Below are 20,320 nucleotides of genomic sequence, written 5' to 3' on the forward strand. Positions count from 1 at the left end.
AGGTGGGGAGTTGCATTATTGGTGAGGGAACAAATCATAACTGTGTTGAGGGAGAATACCCTGAAGGGATCTTGCAGCGAGGCATTATAGTTAGAGCTTAGGAATATAAAGGGTGCAATGTCAATGCTGGGATTATATTATAGACCTCCCAACTGCCATTGAGAGATAGAAGAAGTAGTATGAGGTCAGATTCTGGAAAGATATGAAAATAACAGGGCTATTGCAGTGGTGATTTTAATTTCCCCCATATTGACTAGGTCTCCCTTAGTGCTGGGGATTTGGATTGGGACCGATTTGTTAGATATGACCATGAGATGTTTTTGAAACAGTATGCGGATAGTCCAACAAAGGATGGGGTCCTGGTATTGGGAAATGAGCCCGACCTGGTAATCAAATTTGCAGTGGGGGAGCATTTTAGCAGTAGTGAATAATTCCATAAGTTTTTAGGTAGTTATGGATAAGGAGAAGAGTGGACCTCTGATTAAGGTGTTAAATTAGGAGAAGGCCAACTATGTCCAAATTAGGCGAATTCGAGAATGTGGATTGGGAATGGCTGTTTGAGGGTAAATCCAAATCTAACTTGGGTGAGTTTTTTAAAGACCGGTTAGTTAGAGTGGAGGATTCAGGAACCTTGGATGACAAGAAATTATCAGCTTAGTTTGAAAACAAAGGCAGCATAGCTCAAGCCTGGCAATATTAAAAAACCAGGAAAAATCCTTGAATATAGAGAAAGTAGGAAAGAACTGAAATGGGGAGTTAGGCGGGCAAGAAGTGACCATCAACTGTCCTTGGCCAGTAGGGTTAAGGAGAATCCCAAGGGAGTTTAGATATATAAATATTAGGAGCAAGAGGGTAGCTAGGGAAAGAGTAAGCTCACTCAAGGATAAAGGAGGGAGATTGTGTGAGACCGGAGAAAATGGGTGAAATCCTTAATGAGTACCTTACATCGTTCTTCACCAAAAAGATGCACATGAGGGATGTTGAGGTTCGGGAAAGGTGTGTGAGTACTCTTGGGCAGGTCAGCATAGTGAAGGAGTAAGTGTTGGGTGTCTTGAAATGCATGAAGGTAGTAGACAAGTTCCCAGGACCGGATGGGATCTAATCCAGAATATGTGAGAGGCAGAGGAGGAAGCACCTGGGCCTATAACAGATATGTTTGCATCCTTGTTGGCCTCAGGTGAGGTTCCAGAGGACTGGAGAATGGTCAATATTGTTCCTTTTTTTTAAGAAGGGAAACCGAGATAATCCAGGTAATCACATACTGGTGAACCTAACACCAGTGGTGGGGAAACTGTCAAGATACTGAGAGAATTCATTCACATTTGAAAGTGAATGGATTTGTTGGTGATATGCAGCATGGGTTTATGCAGGGAAGCTCATATCTCAGCAACTTGAGTTTTTTGAGGAGGTGACAAGAATGATTGATGAGGGAAGGGCAGTGGATGTTGTCTACATGGACTTTATTAAGGAATTTGATAAGGTACCTCAAGGCAGACTGCTACAAAAACTAGAATCTCATGGGATCTAGGATGTGCTGGCTTGATGGATACAAAACTGGTTTGGTCGTAGAAAATAGAGAGCAATGGTGGATGGGTGCTTTTTGGAATGGAGATCTGTAACTAGTGGTATTCTGCAGGAATCAGTGCTGGGTCCTTTGTTGTTTTTAATATATATAAACTGTCTGGAGGAAAACGTAGGTGATCTGGTTAGTAAGTTTGCGGATGACACAAACATTGGCAAAGTTACAAATAGTGAGGCGGATTGTCAAAAGAGACATTATAATATAGATAATTTGCAAATTTGGGCAGAGCAATAGCAGACTGAGTTTAATCCAGCCAAATGTGAGGTGATGCATTTTAGAAGATTAAATTCGGGTGCAAATTATGTAATAAATGGCAGAACCCTTTGGAGCATTGATGTACAGAGAGATCTGCTGTACAGGTGTACAGGTCCACAGGTCCCTGAAAGTGGCAACACAGATGGATAAGGTGTCAAGAAGGCAGACAGCATTTTTGCCTTCATTGGCTCGGGCATCAATTACAAAAGTCAGCAAGTTATTTTACAGCTGTATAAACTTGTAGTTAGGCCACATTTGGAATATTGCATGCATTTCTGGTCGCCAGACTACCAGAAGTTCAGGGATGCTTTGGAGCGGGTGAAGAGAAGGTTTACCAGGATGTTGCCTGGACTTGGAAGGTTTTGGATATGAGTAGAGATTAGATAAACCCGGATTGTTTTACTTGGAAAGATGGAGACTGAGAGGTGAACCAATAGAGGTCCACAACATTATAAGAAGTATAGATAGAGTGGACAATCAGAGGCTTTTTCCCAGGGTGGAATTGGGGCACAATTTCAAGGTGAGAGGGGGAAAGTTTAGGGGAGAAGTGCAGGGAAGTTTTTTTACAGAGGGTGGTGGGTGCCTGGAACACACTGCCAATGGAGGTCGTAGAAGTAAGCATGTTAGCAAAGTTTAAAGTATATCTTGATAGACACATGAATTGGAGGTGAACAGAGAGATAGAAACTGTGTATGGCAGTAAGAAGTGGGTGTAAGTAAGGATTAAGCATCAGTGCAGGCATGGTGGGTTGAAGGGCCTGTTCTGTGCTCTTTGTTCCTTTTTAACAAGAATTGAATAAGGTATTTATACAATAATTTTATGTGGCTTAGTCATTTGAAATTGTGTTTTATGTCAACCAAAATGTTAATACTGCCACCAGATCGTGTATTTTTTGTTCTTGAAATGTGGGCAGCATTAGTATTTATGACTTATCCTTAGTTACCTTAAACTGATGGTGAGCCAACATTGAATGTTATTAGTGGTAACATTTGTTAAAAGCCTTTTTTTTTCTTGCCCTACAGTTTATGCTGAAGTAGAGACCCGTATTGATTCACTGAGGGTACGACTGATGAACAAGTTACTCGAGATGCCATCCACTTTGCATGACCAGAAAAGATATATAAGGTAAATTGAATGTTTCATAAGTTTTAAACTGTGATGTACTGTGCTAGAACTTACAGTAAATGCTGTCTGTTTTACCATTTGAGTCTGAAAATCTTTTGACTCTTTAACTGGTGAATGTTAAAACTTACAGCTCAATATAGCAACAACTTGTATGTATATGGAACCTTTAACATCATAAAATACCCCAGGTATTTCACAGGAATACTATTAAACAAAACTCAATGCTGAACCATGTATACGGATGTTAGTACAAGTAACCAAAAGCTTGGCTGAAGAGATCTGTTTTAAAGACCATCTTGAAGAAGGAAACTGAGATGATGATCCAAAGATTTGGGCCTTGGCTGCTGAAAGAACTGCCACCAACGATGGAATGATTTAAAATTGCGGGCACTGACCTCTTGAGTACTAGGGAAGTTGAGAGTGGTATTGAATGTTGTGCAGTCATCAGCAAGCACACCCACTCTGGGGACCTCCTGTTAGAGGGAACGTCACTCTGACTGAAATATACAGGAGGCTACCACTTCCAACGGTAGGAACCGGATTTTCAACACTCCGATTCTGACTCCAGCATGACTCTGATTGAGGCGTGCACGACATGAAACCTGTGCTCACCATCAGTCAGAGTTGTACAGTGGTGTCATGAACCCTGATTGCAGAGAGTACCTGTTATCTCCCCTGTATTAGTCTTGTAAGGTTCTTGAAGCGCCAGTGCTCAAGATTGTATAAATCATAGTAGCTGCCAGTATAGTGGGTGCACACCTCCATCCAGCGGCAATGGCGATCACTGTTAGGATAAGCATTAATCAAACGGAACCAATTCCTGTAATTGACTCCTGCAGAGTTGTGATATGGACCTTTCAATACCACATGTATACAGGCTATGGCACGCTGCACCGGGGGACCCCAAATTTGTTACTGAATTCAACTGCCTGGGCTGCGGCACTGACCTTATCAAAATATCCCAGTGTGAACTTGGGCAGATGGCATCAGATATTTTTGTTGATTTGCTTTATTTATGGTCATGCGTATTTTGTTACAAAATACAGTGAAAAGTGTTGTATAGTCTTGCCACTTTCTGGTGCCATCTGAAAACACAAAAATGAACCAAGACATAGAATATAAAGACAGAAAAATAAAGAAATGAAAAAGAAGTGTTCAACTTTACAGTCCTCCTTGTTAAGTGATCTGCCATGGGCCTGGTAGTCAGGCACAAGTCCCCTTTGCCACGCTGTTGTTGCTGGAATGAAAGTCGCTACTCTTCAGTGCCATCTATGAGTCCTCGCTAGACCTCACCAATGCAGGTGCTACTACTGCCAGTGGGTGCCACACCAGCCCCCAAACTCGACTCTGCCACGGCCATGAGTCTGTTTCGGATCCACCTTGCTAATGCAGCCACTGCCGATGCTGATGGATCTCATACTGACCCAAAATTGTCACCACCTCTACTGCTTTGTGTGTGCATAATTGAGCGATAACACCCACCTCACCCATTACTCCCTGGAAGGAGCTGGTCTCATAAATGTTTAGCGTATCAATGACCTTTACACCCACCAGGAGAGGATGACTTCTCATTCTTGCATTCTTAAGATCTAATATATGATAACTAATATATTGTCTATTGGCCACCCTAACAGAAGCTATATGGTGGGACAGAGTGTTACTCAGAAGATAATGAGGGCATAAATAAGTATGTTGGAAAGTACATTGATTATGGCTGACTTGAATCTCCATTTAGATTGGGGTAGTTAGACTGGCAAAGGAAGAGTTCATTAATTGTATTCGGGTCACTTTCCTATAAATGTGTGTTGTGCATCCAACCAGAAATTAGGCTATGTTGGATTTGCAATGATACTCTAAGAGTAAAAGATCCCCTTGGAAACAGTGACCACAACATATTAGAATTTAGTATTCAGTTTGAATGGGAGGAACTTAGGTTGGAATCAGTTGTGCTAAGTTTAAATAAGGGTAATTATGAAGGAATGAGAGCAGAGCTAACTGGCGAGGACTGAAAAATTTGTTTAGCAGCAAATATGGTTGAGGAGCAATGACACGCATTTAAGAAAATAGTTCATGGCTCACAGTAAAGATCTATCCCAGTGAGAGAGAAGGATTTTTGGGAAGGGGATAAGCTAACCATAGTTAAACAGAGAAGTTGAGGATAGAATCAAATTTAAAGATAAAGAAACATTGTGACAAAGATTACTGGTAAGCTAGAAGATTGAGAAAGTTTTTTAAAATGAACTACTAAAAACAACAAAAGGAGAATGTAAACTTTGAGGTTAAATTTACGTGTAATATCTAGACAGAGAGAGCAAGAGCTGCTTTTAGTATATTGAAAAGAAAGGAGAGGCCAAAGTTAACATAAGGCCCTTATGTTAAAAACAAAGCTGGGGAAATAATAATGGGGAGCCACAAAATGACAGAGGAGTTGAATCAATACTTTGCATCAGTTTTTACAGTAGAAGATACTAATAGCATTCCAAAAATACTAAATAATCAAAGAGCAAAAAAAAAGGATAAAATATAATAACTAGATCTAGAGATAAATACAACGCAAACTAATGAGGCTAAAGACCAATAAGTCTCTTGGATCTGATGGGATGCATCCAAGGATCTTAAAAAGGTAGCTACAGAAATTATGGATGTACTGGTAGTAATCTTCTGAGAATCCTTAGATTCAGGACAAGTCCCAGAGGATTGAAAATCCTCTGCCAGTGTAGCACTTTTATTTGAAAAGGGAAGGAGACAAAACCAGTTGGCTTAACATCTGTTATTGGGAAAATATTGAGTCTGTTATAAAGGATGTAACTGAAGAGATTTAGAAATATATAATATGATTGAACAGAGTCAGCAAGGCTTTACAAGGGGAAATCGTGCCCTGACAAATAAATTTTCTAATTTCTAATAAAGAGTTCTTCTGAGGATTTCACAAGCAGGAGAGATAAAGGAAAATCAGAGGCTGTAATATATCTGGATTTCAGAAGGCATTTGATTAGGTACCACACATTAGGTTACTTAATAAGAATAGAGCCCATGGTGTTATAGGTAGTATGAATAGAGGATTGGCTAACAAAAGACAGAATTATGCTAAGGGGTATTTTCAGAATGGCAGCCAGTAGTAGTGGAGTGCTGCGGTATTGAGTGCTGAGGCCACAATTATTTTCATTATACCTTTATGACTTGGAGATAGTACATTCATGTTCTTCATCCAAGTTTGCAAATGACACAAACTAGGTGGGAAGGCGAATGGTGAGGATGATGTGAAAAGTCTGCATAGAGCTATAGACAGTTTAAGCAAATGGGCAAAAAGCTGGGCAAATGCAATACAGTTTAGGAAAGTATGATGTTATGCACTTTGCCAGGAAAAATAAGCGGCTTGAATAGTATCCAAATCTGTGATTTTGTAAATGGAGATAGACTAGAGAAAGCTACAAAACAGAGATTTTAACATCATCTTGGCTTACAAGTCCAGCAGGTGGTAGGGAAGGCAAATCAAATGTTCACCTTTATTTCAAAGAGAATGGAGTATAAAAATAGGGAAGTCTTGTTAAAAATGTACAAGCTACTAGTTGGACCATAGCTGAAATACTGGGAACAGTTTTAATCACCTTATTTATGTAAAGATATATCGGCATTGGAAGCAGTCCACAGAAGGATGGTCCACAAGGATGATCTTGGGTAAGGAGAGACCCTCTTATAAGGTGAGGTTGAATATGTTGGGCTTGTACTTATTATAAAAATGAGAGGCAACCTTTATTGAACATTAGAACTAGGAGCATAGAGTCATAGAGATATTCAGCATGGAAACAGACTCTTCAGTCCAACCCGTCCATGCCAACCAGATATCCCAACCCAATCTAGTCCCACCTGCTAGCACCTGGCCCATATCCCTCCAAACCCTTCCTATTCATATACCCATCCAAATGTCTCTTAAATGTTGCAAATGTACCAGCCTCCACATCATCCTCTGGCAGCTCATTCCATACACGTACCATCTTCTGCGTGAAACATTTGCCCTTTAGGTCTCTTTTATATCTTTCCCCTCTCACCCTAAACCTATGCCCTCTATTCTGGACTCCCCAACCCCAGGGAAAAGACCTTGTCTATTTATCCTATCTATGCCCCTCATAATTTTGTAAACCTCTATAAGGTCACCTCTCAGCTTCCAATGCTCCAGGGAAAACAGCCCCAGCCTGTTCAGCCTCTCCCTGTAGCTCAGATCCTCCAACCCTGGCAACATCCTTGTAAATCTTTTCTGAACCCTTTCAAGTTTCACAACATCTTTCCAATAGGAAGGAGACCAGAATTGCACGCAATATTCCAACAGTGGCCTAACTAATATCTTGTACAGCCGCAACATGACCTCCCAACTCCTGTACTCAATATTCTGACCAATAAAGGAAAGCATACCAAACGCTGCCTTCACTATCCTATCTACCTGCGATTCCACTTTCAAGGAGCTATGAACCTGCACTCCAAGGTCTCTTTGTTCAGCAACACTCCCTAGGACCTTACCATTAAGTGTATAAGTCCTGCTAAGATTTGCTTCCCAAAATGCAGCATCTCGCATTTATCGGAATTAAACTCCATCTGCCACTTCTCAGCCCATCTGGTCAAGATCCTGTTGTAATCTGAGGTAACCCTCTTCGCTGTCCACTACACCTCCAATTTTGGTGTCATCTGCAAACTTACTAACTATACCTCTTATGCTCGCATCTGAATCATTTATGTAAATGACAAAAAGTAGAGGGCCCAACACCGATCCTTGTGGCACTCCACTGGTCACAGGCCTCCAGTCTGAAAAACAACCCTGCACCACCACCCTCTGTCTTCTACCTTTTGAGCCAGTTTTGTATCCAAATGGCTAGTTCTCCCTGTATTCCATGAGATCTAACCTTGCTAATCAGTCTCCCATGGGGAACCTTGTCAAACGCCTTACTGAAGTCCATATAGATCACATCTACTGCTCTGCCCTCATCAATCTTCTTTGTTACTTCTTCAAAAAACTCAATCAAGTTTGTGAGAAATGATTTCCCATGCACAAAGCCATGTTGACTATCCCGAATCAGTCCTTGCCTTTCCAAATACATGTACATCCTGTCCCTCAGGATTCCCTCCAACAACTTGCCACCACCGAGGTCAGGCTCACAGGTCTATAGTTCCCTGGCTTGTCTTTACTGCCCTTCTTAAACAGGGGCACCACGTTTGCCAACCTCCAGTCTTCCGGCACCTCACCTGTGACTATCGATGATACAAATATCTCAGTAAGAGGCCCAGCAATCACTTCTCTAGCTTCCCACAGAGTTCTCGGGTACACCTGATCAGGTCCCGGGGATTTATCCACCTTTAACCCTTTCAAGTAGGCCATCTAGCCCATCGCACCTTCTTCGCCATTCAATAATTCATGGCTGATCTTTTTGTAGACTCAGCTCAATTTACCCTCTTGCACACCAGGACCCTTTAATTCCCTTACTCTTCATAAATCTATCTAACTTTGCCTTAAAAACATTCAATGAGGTAGCCTCAACTGGGCAGGGAATTCCCCAGATGCACAGCCCTTTGAGTGAAGATGCTTTTCCTCAACTCAGGCCTAAATCTGCTCCTCCTTATTTTGAGGCTGTGCCTCCTAGCTCTAGTTTCACCCACCTGTGGGGGAAAAAAGAAACTTCCCAGATTTTATCCTATCTATTGCCTTCATAATTTTACAGAGAGTCATAGAGATGTACAGCACGGAAACACACCCTTCAGTCCAAACCGTCCATGCCAACCCAATATCCCAACCCAATCTCGTCCTACCTGCCAGCACCTGGCCCATATCCCTCCAAAAGCTCCAGAGTTTGTCACAGCCACGATCCTAGCGTGGCTGAAAGATTTGAATTCTAAAGGTGAAGTAAAAGTGATATCTTGATATCAAGACCATAGGACCTAGGAACAGAACAAGACCAGTCAGCCCATCAAGTCTGCTTTACCATTCAGTGAGATGAAAATAGCATTTAACTCAGGATGAACATGCAAATATCTTTGTAAAACTGAAGCCAATGGAAATCAGGAGGATAAATTTCCACTATTGGTCGCCCTAACCGGCTCAAAGCAAAAGGTCAAAAACCCATAATACACAAGAGCAGAAGGTGGCCAATCAGCCCAACAAAGATGCTCCGCCTTCACTAACATTATGACTGATCTGATAATCCTCAACTCCACTTTCCTACCTTTCGGTCATAATCCTAAACTTCTTTACTGATTAAAAATTTGCCCATCAAGCTTTGAATATACTTAATGACACATCCTCTCCAATCCTTTATGGTAAAGAATTCCACAGATGCACCAACCTCAAAAATATTCCTCCTCATGTGTCTTAAACAGGTGACCCTTATTTGTGAAATTATGACCTCTATTCTTAGAATCTCCCACCAAGGGAAACTAGCTTTCCATAACCACCGTGTCAAGCTTCTTCAGAATCTTTCTACAAGATTCCCCTCATTCTTCTCCATTCCAATGAGTATAGTCTTAGTATACGCAATCTCTCCTCAAGGCAACCCTCTCAATTCTGGAATCAACCTAGTGAACTTTCTGTGTACCACCTCCAATGCCAATACATCCTTTCTCAAGTAAGGAGATCGAAACTTTACTCATTACTCCAGGTGTGGCTAAACTGTCTATACAGCTGCAGCATAATATCCCTATTTTTAAACTCTGTCAACCCTCAGTCAATGAAGAGCAATATTCCATTTACCTTCTTAATTACCTGCTGCACCTGTAACCATATTCTTGTGATTCATGCATAAGGGCACCCAGGTCCCTCTGCAAAGCAGCATACTGCAATATTTCACCATTTAAATAATGCTCCATCTTGCTGTTATTCTACCAAAATGGATGATCTCACATTTATCAACATTGTACTCCATCTGCAAGACCTTTGCCGATTTACTTAACCTAACTATAGCCCTCTGCAGATGTTGCAGATGTCCCCAATTCTAAATTATCTATGTACATTGTAAATAATTGCAATCCCAACACTGAGCTCTGAAGCACGCCATGAGCCCCTAATTGCTAACCGGAATAACACCATGTTATCCACACTTTTTGCTTTCTGTTAATCAATCTTCTGTCCGTGCTAGTATACTGCCTGAATGCCATGCACCTTTATCTTGTGCAGCAGTCTTTTGTGTGGCACGTTATTGAATGCTTTCTGGAAATCCAGATACACCACATCCATCAGTTCCCCATTGCCTAAAACTAAAAATCACCTTGCAAGATTCTGAAGGAGCTTGACACGGTGGTTATGGAGAGCTAGTTTCCCTTGGTGGGAGATTCTAAGAATAGGGCTCATAATTTTACAAATAAGGGTCACCTGTTTAAGACACATGAGGAGGAATGTTTTTCTGAGGTTGGTGCATCTGTGGAATTCTTTACCATAAAGAATTGGAGAGGATGTGTCATTCAGTAAATTCAAAGCTTGATGGGCAAATTTTTAATCAGTAAAGAAGTTTAGGATTATGACCGAAAGGTAGGAAAGTGGAGTTGAGGATTATCAGATCAGTCATAATGTTAGTGAAGGCGGAGCATCTTTGTTGGGCTGATTGGCCACCTTCTGCTCTTGTGTATTATGGGTTTTTGCCCGTTTGCTTTGAGCTGGTTAGGGCGACCAATAGTGGAAATTTATCCTCCTGATTTCCATTGGCTTTAAGTTTACAAAGATTTTTGCATGTTCATCCAGAGTTAAATGCTATTTTCATCTCACTGAATGGTAAAGCAGACTTGATGGGCTGTGACTGGTCTTGTTCTGTTCCTAGGTCCTATGGTCTTGATATCAAGAGCAGTCACTTTTACTTCAACTCTTTCAGCCACGCTAGGATCATGGCTGTGACAAACTCTGGTGCTGTGTGGCACCGTTGTGGGAAAGATTACTTAAAATTACTTTTAGTAAGTTGTGAATTTATTGCAGATGAGAAACAAGAAAATTTGGCACTTTTGAACATTTGAAATCCATTTTAAAAATATGCGATGTGGAATCCTTGGCTGGTACTAGATAGCATTATCACTTATGCTAAGTAGAAATGCATATTATTTCATACATTCACAAATCCAGTTCTGGTTTCAACAGTCTTTTGAGAACAAAATCATCAAAGCTGAGATTAATTTCAGTTTAATAATCACTGTATCAATGTATGGAAACTACTGTTTCCTGTGATCTCCGCTACAATTAGCAATGCTATGAATAGAACAACAACAGTCTGACCCCACATACGTTGAACTTGTTTATGTTAACATTCTGCTTATTTCTACAGAAAGGTAAAGCCCCAAAACCACCTCTGCATAAAAAATAAATACATGTTATGCAAGCTGGCATTGACATAAACCCTGGTGGGCTAAGTTCAATAATTACTTTTTCCTCCTCAGCCGGATTGGAGGTTTCCTTCTAATGACACTTATGTTGATATGACCTTATATTCACATGTATTCAGTCCTGTTTGCTGTATATGTAAAATTATGCACGTTATGACATAAGAATGTATTTAAAATATATTTTTGAGTATCATGTCAGAAAATTCTTCATAACTGGGGGTCCAGACTCAGAGGTCACAGTCTCATGATGGCGGGGGGGGGGGGGGGGCCTTTTCAGACTTTCTTCACCAGAAGAGTGCTGAGCCTGTGGAATTCTCTGCCACAGGAACTGTTCATGTTAAAACACTGAAGACTTTCAAGAAAGATGTAGATACAGTTCTTCGGACCAGATGGATCAAAGGATGGGGGAAGAAAATGGGAGCAGGGTACTAAGTTGGGTTATCAGCCATGATCGTTTTAGATTAGATTAGATTCCCTACAGTATGGAAACAGGCCCTTCGGCCCAAACAAATCCACACTGACCCTCCGAAGAGTAACCCACCCAGATCCATTCCCCTATCCTATATTTACCCCTGGCTAACGCACCTAACACTATGGGCAATTTAGCCTGGGCAGTTCATCTGACCTACACATCTTTGGATTGTGGGAGGAAACTGGAGCACCCAGAGGAAACACATGCAGACACGGGGAGAATGTGTAAACTCCACGCAGACAGTCGCCCAAGGTCAGACTCTAACCTGGGTCCCTGGGGCTATGAAGCAACAGTGTTGACCACTGAGCCACTGTGCCATCCCACCGTTTTGAATGATGAAACAGGCCAAAAGGGCTGAGTGGTCTATTCCTCCTACATTCTTCAGTGCTCCGAATTTGAAACTATACACCAAAACCACCCATCATTGTATTTTAGGAACCCATATTGCAATTTAAGAATAAAAGTGATCAGGTTAGTATTCAACATTCCAAATAAAGGGAATCCTGTTGCTGTGAATAGAGCTTTCTACTTTGGTTCTGCCAGCTTTGGACATCAAACAAGGCATTTGTTATTTGTGTCAAAGGCCGCAAGGTATATGAGGAGGGATAGTGTCACGAGGAAACGAGGATGTCCCAGGGTCACATGAGTGCTGTACAGTGGTAGAGAGTGTGCCAGAGATGGCTCTAGATTTTGTGGATGACAGGGCATTCAATTATATTGTAGAGGAATGGGCTAGGTAATGATTAAAGTGATAAAGAATGGGATTTTTCAAGGAAGATGTAAAGATGGCAGTTTTAAACAGGAAAAAAAATCATATTTGATAAGGAACTCATTTAAATAGTTAGTTAACTGAAAGAAAGAACAGTAAAATGTGTTAATTATCAGGAGTAGACCATTTGGCTCCTCAAGCCTGCTTCACCACTGTCAGATTGTGGTTGATCTAATTGTGGACCCAACTGCAGACTCCCACCTACACACACCACCACCCCCCCAATAATTTTTTGCTACATGTTAGAACCTATCCATCAATATCAAAAATGTTCATTGACCCTGTCTCCATCATTCAATAGTTGAGTTAACTTATCTACTTAATCTGAAATCGAACAAGTGAAAAGAAAGTTTTGGAAATATTCAGCAGGTCAGGCATCATCTTTGGAGACAGGAATGGAGTTTACATGTCTTCTGAAAAGTCACAAACTTGAAACAATAACTTTGTTTCTTTCTCCTCAGACCTTGCCTGATTTACTTAATATTCCCAGGAGTTTCTGTTGTTTGAGATTTCCAGCAGCCAAACATATTACTTTCAAAATAAAAGATAAGCCTATTTTTACCATGTCATATATCGGATTTACAAAATATATGTTAGTAGCAAATGTTTTAAGACACTTTAAAAGAAATATGTGGAGCGAAAAATAGTAAGCTGTGCAAGAGTTTGGGAGCCTTCTGAAAGCTAGGTTTTCAAAGGAATTTGGGAGTACTGTTGAAGCACCTTAACATTCAACCACCAAGGACAGGATGAAATGTTGGAAAATGCATAGTCTGAGAACCACAGGTTTCGGCATGGTGTGCAGTTGCTGTAAGTAATGCATGGATAGAGGTGTGATTTGAAGACTAAGGCAAAGATTTTAAATTTGACCTGTTGGGATCTATGAAGGATGGAGGATGAAAGGCAAGCCACCTGGACATTGGAGTCACCATATCTTGAAAAGAAAGGAATGTTCGAGTAGAAGTAATCGAAGATGGAAATAAATGGTCTTGATATTTTGAGGATGTGGGATGTGAAGCTTAGTTCTAGGTTGAATATGATGCTGAGGTGATGCAATTATTTATTCAGTCTGAATAAGATATCAGCAAGAGAAATGGCAAGAAAGTGAAGTTTATGAGTTTGTGATATACTCTTTAAAAACTTAGCTATGCTTTCGGATCAGACAGACAATCCAACATCATGGCCTTGATTGTGGGTCAGGGAAATTTAGCTTAAGTAGAACACGTACCATTAGCATTAATCTGAGGACTCACACTCATGTCTCAACAATGCACTTATGTTGGAAAAGCACAGCCGGTCAGGCAGCATCTGAGGAGCAGGAAAATTGATGTTTTGGGCTGGAGCCCTTCATCAGGAATGAGGCTGGGAGCATCAGGGGTGTGCTTTCTTCAGCCACATTGTCCTTAAAACTACTTGAATGGCATGCAGAATAATGTTTTAAACATCCTAAACTCTGAGTTAGTCGGAAGTAAAGTTCACGAAGAATGCTGGAGCACTGCTAATTGCATGTACAGATTTCTTGAGAATCAAACTGAACATTAAGTATTTTTAGAGTTAATTTATCAACATTTTCTGAGGTATTATTCTTCTATAAGGCTATATATTCAGGTGGTTTTGGAGGTAGAAAAGGAGCATTGTCAGTCAGTGAGGAGAATTTGCTAAGTAAATATTTTACTTCCAAATGTTCATTTATTTTTTTAAAAGGGTATGAAATTCTTAGGCCATGTACTGGTTGTGGCTAAGGGAGCAGGCAGGTGTCCCAGACTCTAATGTGTTTCTGAATTAGTTGCTAGCAGACTCAAAAGTTCTGATGATGATCATCTTTCCAGTTTTTTTTCTTCTTACCTTCTGATTTTCAGGACGTAATCCGAGAGGAAAGAGACAAACAAAAAAGGGTAAACAAGTAAAATTGTTGGAACAAGGAAAATGAGAGCTGGGTACACCAGCAAGTAATGAAGGAATAATGTTTATTATTTATGGGCTGGAGGAAGGTTTGTAGTGGAGTACCCCAGGGGTCAGTGTTGAAACCCTTCCATTTCCTGCTCTGTATTAATGATGTGGATCTCTGAGCAGAAGGCAATTTTAAATATTGCAGATGACACTGAACTTGGCAGAATTGTTAATTTTAAGGACACAGTGTGGAATTTCAAAAAAACATTTACATGTTTGTGGAGTGGGTTGGTAGATGGTCAATGAGGTACAACATATGGATGTATGGACTCACTTTGGTCAGAAGAACTTTGAAAGACTATATAAAATAGGGTAACAATTCTAAAGGGGGTGCAGGAGTAGAGGGATGAGAGTTGTGGGTGTGCAGATCTTTGAAGATGGTAGGGCATGTGTAGAGAGCAGTTAATAAAAAATATGTTGTCTTTGATTTATTAGTAGGGGCAGAGAGTACACAAGCGAGGAACTATTGAACTTGTACAAGACACTTGTAAAACATCAGCTTGCATTTTGTGTGCAACATAGAAAAGATGTGAATGCATTGGAGAGAGTGCAGAAGTCATTTATAAGAATTGTTCCAGCAATGAGGAATGTCATTATGAGAATAGATTGAAGAATTTGGGATCGTTCTTCTTGGAGGACAAAAAGGTTGGGAGGCGATTTGATAGAGGTATTCAAAATCGAGAGCACACTTGATAGAATGGTTGGAAAGAAGCACTTCCTGCTCATAAAAGAAACAAAAGCAAGGATGTAAATTTAAAGTGATGTGCAAACCAAGCAAGGGTGTTGTGTGGGGGAAAAACTTTTAACAGACAGCAAGTAATTAGAGTATGGAATGCAGTTCCTGGAAATGAATTGGAGGCAGATTCAATTTATGCACTAAGAGGCATGGCGTGATTAATCAAAATTGTGTGCAGGGCTTAGGGAAAATGGAGGAGCTTTGAGCTAGGTAATAAAACTGGTGCAGGCATGATGGGCTAAATGACCACCTTCTACACTGTGCAGCAATTCTGTGATACTGTGATTTATATCTGTATTGTAACTAAGTTAGAAAGAGTAGCTTGGCAAAGACCTTTTTTCTTTCCCAAAATTATTAGGACATAGTAGGGGAACAGTTCTTTGGGAATACTTCTGCAAGATTCTTTGGCCCGTGTCCACAAGGCCATTTTTGGTGTGATCCAAAGTTCTATTCTTAACTTTCCATTTAAGCAATATGTTGCTACTTACTGTTATAAACTACAAGAATGGGGAGTGAGCTTTCTCATCTATTACCTGTCTATTGCTGCTACTTAATTTGTAACTTTAGCAGTGCTTATCTGGTTGTCTGCCTGTCGTCAAGTCTGTACCAGGGTCTCTGCAATGACATGACTGAAATCATCCCAGTTGTCAGAATCTCTGCATTTTTAGCCCCTTATTTTGTTTCCTTTTTTCATTGTGCCTATTCAGGTTTGGTACAGCATCCGTATCCTGCGACATGTTGAGTTTTGTCTCAAAGTCTGCAACGAAGCCCATTCCCAAGACTACTTAGCACAATCTTCAAAACCCATTCTTCACTTCCATTGATACTGTATCCCTATTTCGAGCATTTGTTAGGGAGTCCTCGTATGATTCTCCAATGTTTCTTCATAAGCCTGCCAAGCACATCTCATGTACATACTTAAGATTATACCTTACAGTGCCCCTGGGTGTATCATGTCTCACCAGCAGGACAGATCCACCACAGTTAGCAGTCTGCTGGTTTACAGTCAGGAAGGAGTTGCCCTGGCAGATATTAACATTAACTCTGAACCTGAAGAAATCTCATGACCTCCGATCAAACATCAGCAAAGACATCTCTTGCTGGTTTGCACTTCCCTTGGTTGGTGAATCAATTATCCTCCATACTGTACTACTTGTGGATGTAGCACTGAGAGTGGTAAGGGCACAGACTGTGCACCTGTTTGGGAACTTCAATATGAATCACCAAGTGTGGCTCAGCCGTGCCACTACTAATCAAGCTGGTTGAGTCCTAAAGAAGATAGCAATTAGACTTGGTCTGCAACAGATTGTTAAGGAACCATTGTACTAAATGGGACAGATTTCAAACTCTTATAACAACTCAAAACTGGGCATCCATTATGCATTGCGAACCCTTAGCTGCATCCAGCTGGCTTGAGTCATACCTACTGAAATGAGGATGGTTATGATTGTTGAAGGTCAATGCTCTCAGCCACAGGACATCAGTGCAGGAGATCCTAATCACAAATATCTTTAGCCCCTTCATCAATGACCTTCCCTGCATTATGCGGTTAGAAATTGGGATGTCTCTTAAAACATGGCTGGCAGAGCACCATCACCTGCAAGTTTCCCTCCTAAGCCACGCACTATCCTAATTTGGAATTGTATGTTACTTGGCATTATATTATGAATGTATTTACATCAGGGATATCTAGGTTTTTGATTAATTAGGGGATCAAAGGTTGCAGGGCAAAGGCAGGTGAACGGGGTTGAGAAATATATTAGCCATGACCAAATGGCAGAGCAGTGTCAATGGGCTGAATTGCCTAATTCTACTTTTTTTTTAATCGTGCTATATCACTGTTCTTTAACTGTCACTGGTTCAGAATACTGGAACTCCTCTTAGTAGCATTGTGTCTTCCTGCATCCCAAAGACTACAGTGGGTTCAAGAAGACAGCTCGTTACCATCTTCTTGAGGCCAGTTAGAGAAAAGCAATAAATATTGGCCAAATCAGTTGATATCTCTTGAATGAATTTGTTGTAAAAAAAAAATCATCCATTGGTCTAATCAGTCCTCAGGCTATGTCTCATGAATTCTGCATTGTGTGTTATTCCTATGTTTGTTATATGGCACAAAGGAAAATGATCATGGTTGTTAGAGGTCAGTCTTCTCTGGTCTGGAACATCTCTGCAGAGTTTATCAGGATAGTGTCTAAGGCTCAACTATCTTCAATTGCTTCATCAATGACTTTCCCTCCATCATAAGGTCAGAAGCAGGGATGTTCATAAATGATTGCACAAAGTTCAGCTATTAGTGACTCCTTAGTTACTGAAGCAGTCTGCATTCAAATGCAAGAAGACCTTGACAATATCCAGGTTTGGGTTGACAAGTGGCAAGAAACATTCAAGCCAGACAAATTCTAGGCTGTGACTAATTAAAATCAATCTAACCATTCCTTGCCATTCAATGGTGTTGCCATCACTGAATCCCCCAGTATCAACATCCTTCATGTTACCAATGATCAGAAGCTCAACTGGACTTGCCACATAAACACAGTGGCTGTGAGAGCAGGTCAAAGGCTTGGAATACAGTGGTGAGTAACTCCCCTCCTGTCTCCATGATGCCTGCCCATCATCTACAAGGCACAAATCAGGATTGAGAAGGAATACTCTCCACTTGCCTGGATGGATGCAGCTGCAACAACACTCAGAAGCTTGACGCAGTCCATGTCCAAACAGCCCCATTTGATTATCACTACGTCCACAAATATCCACTCCCTGCACCACCAATGCTCAGTAGCAGTACTATCTACAAAGTGCACCACAAATCTTCACCAAAGATTCTCAGACAGCACTTTCAAACCCATAACCATTTTCATCTCAAAAGGCAAGGGCAGCAGATACATGGGAGCACCAGCCCCTTCAAACTCACCTCTAAGCCACTCACCATCCTGACTTAGAAATATATCAGCATTCTTTGAGTATCGCTGGTCAGAATCCTGGAACTCCCTCCCTAATGGCATTGTGGGTCAACCCGCTGCAGGTGGACTACAGTGGTTCAAGAAGGCAACTTAACACTAGGGACAACAAGGGGTCGACATTAAATGCTGGCCAGCCAGTGACACCGAAATCCCACAAACGAATTTAAAAATTGCTGTGCTTGAAATACTTTGCTTCCCTCAAAATATCAACTTTGAAGTCTTCATTTGGGTGACCTTGCTTCTCTCATCAGTAATCATTTCCAACATTACAACCCCCAGTTTTCATTTTTGCTCCCTTTCTTATACAGTTCAGCTATTGCATTCTGCTCCTGCGTCTCCGAATAACCCTCTATCTTTTTGCTTTATCCCTCTTCAGCCTCATAAAACCTGAAAACCAATTTGATTGACAAAGCATTTCTTTAGTATTTCAGCATCCATACATTATTTGATCTTGCACTAAGTTGAAGATTGCCTTGGAATGTGCTGTATATGTTTTACTAATTGAGCGTGCTTTGGTTTTACAGCATGCGTCCTTTTTCCATTTTCCTTACTAATATGATCATTTGGAATCTTCTTGAAATGCTGCTTAACATGTAACAAGCTAGAATTCTGACAGGTTTTTATTCTCTCCCATAGCCTCCTGTCTTTAGCATGTGGATCTTGAGGCTAACAAGAATGCTGTTAGTTCCTGACCCATGTAGTTAACTCAGACATCATTCCACAGCAATCCTAGATTGAGACTGAAACCTGCCCACAGTAAATGACTAGAAATGTGTCCAGCAATAAAAGATTAATTTGGAGTTGAAGTTGAATTCATCATGAAAGAAGTGAGGAATTTCAGCTTGAAAATTGTATTTGTTTTGTTTTGCAGTTCACAGTTGATTTTTAATCACTATTTTGACATTGGCTACAGATATCTATCTGATCTCCACGCACCAGGTGACCCTGCCTGGCAGTGTATCATGGCCCAACACAAATGGATTCTGCAACTGATGCAAAATTGCAGGGAGAAATATATCAAAGGACAAAAAGGTTAGTTTATTTTAATATTTTAAAGTTTTAATCTGAACAAATTAAATGTTTTATCTTTAAAACATTGTGACTACATTCATGATGAAGAATACAACAGGCTTTTGGATTTGTCTTGTTTTATATCTAACGGTATTGTCATATCATTGACAATTGATGGTATGGTTTCTGAGCAGGCTTTCCATATTGCTGTGAAAAAAACAAGAGTGGGATATACAAAATGTTCAACGGTTCCAGGGAAATGGTTCTTCAATTCTTACTTTCTGAACCTTGAAGCTTTTTAATCTGTTGCCATCACTAATAAATAAAGAGCATGGGAAGGTGATGGTCCAGTTGGTATTATCACTAGACTGTTAATGCTGGGCGGACCCAGAATGGTCGACTTCTGCCATGGCAGATGGTGGCATTTGAATTCAACTTCAAAAATTTGGAAACTGTAGTCTAGTGATAACCATAAAGTATTGCCAAAATCCATCAGTTTTACTAATATTACTTAGGCCAGGAAACTACCATCCTTACCAGATCCACTGCAATGGCCTCTGGCCAATTAGGAATGGGCAATAAGGGGCAGGGACATCTTGTGAACGAATATTAAAAGAACAATTTTGACTTTATAAACAGATAATCTTGTAAGAAAGACTCATCCTACTGTAGATCATGAATATATCCTTTTAAAATTATCTCAAGACAATTTACAACATTTAAATTCTCATGTTTTATGTATGATTTGCCTTTTTGGGTTTTAGCTTAAAGAAAAATTAAGTAATTTCTTGTCGTGGGTTTTCAGCTTGGTGCAGCAGGATGGAGTGACTTTTTATTTTTAACAAATAAGCATTTGAGTTAACAAGGTTCTTATGTGTAGCAGAGCATGCACCCATAATGACCACTTTCTGGTGAGGTGTAATCGAAGCGCTCTCTGACAGCAGGCTGTTGTTTAATTTTCTTTTCAGTTTTTGTGGATCAGTTGGCAGACTGAATGGGGAAATGGGGCGCAACCACCTGTGCCATGATTAGTGCTTCTGAACAGAAGTATTGCTCAGGAACTGGTCAGTAGGGCTTGTGGCTTTTACTGCTCCATGATATGCTACAAAAAATGCTG

At 40.6% G+C, this 20,320-nt stretch overlaps 1 protein-coding gene across 5 annotated transcripts in view; it reads left to right on the forward strand.

Annotated features, from left to right (window-relative positions):
* The window catches only part of exoc2 (exocyst complex component 2), a 308,570-nt gene that overhangs the window by 124,253 nt on the left and 163,997 nt on the right, over nt 1-20,320 (forward strand). For all 5 annotated transcript variants that reach the window (XM_072560529.1, XM_072560533.1, XM_072560532.1 and 2 more), the window contains 2 exons: nt 2,860-2,962; nt 19,106-19,224. In XM_072560529.1, coding sequence (XP_072416630.1) covers nt 2,860-2,962; nt 19,106-19,224 — 222 coding nt within the window. The remainder of the gene's footprint in view (nt 1-2,859; nt 2,963-19,105; nt 19,225-20,320) is intronic.

The sequence above is a fragment of the Chiloscyllium punctatum genome, chromosome 41, assembly GCF_047496795.1.
Source record: "Chiloscyllium punctatum isolate Juve2018m chromosome 41, sChiPun1.3, whole genome shotgun sequence".
Lineage (NCBI taxonomy): Eukaryota > Metazoa > Chordata > Chondrichthyes > Orectolobiformes > Hemiscylliidae > Chiloscyllium > Chiloscyllium punctatum.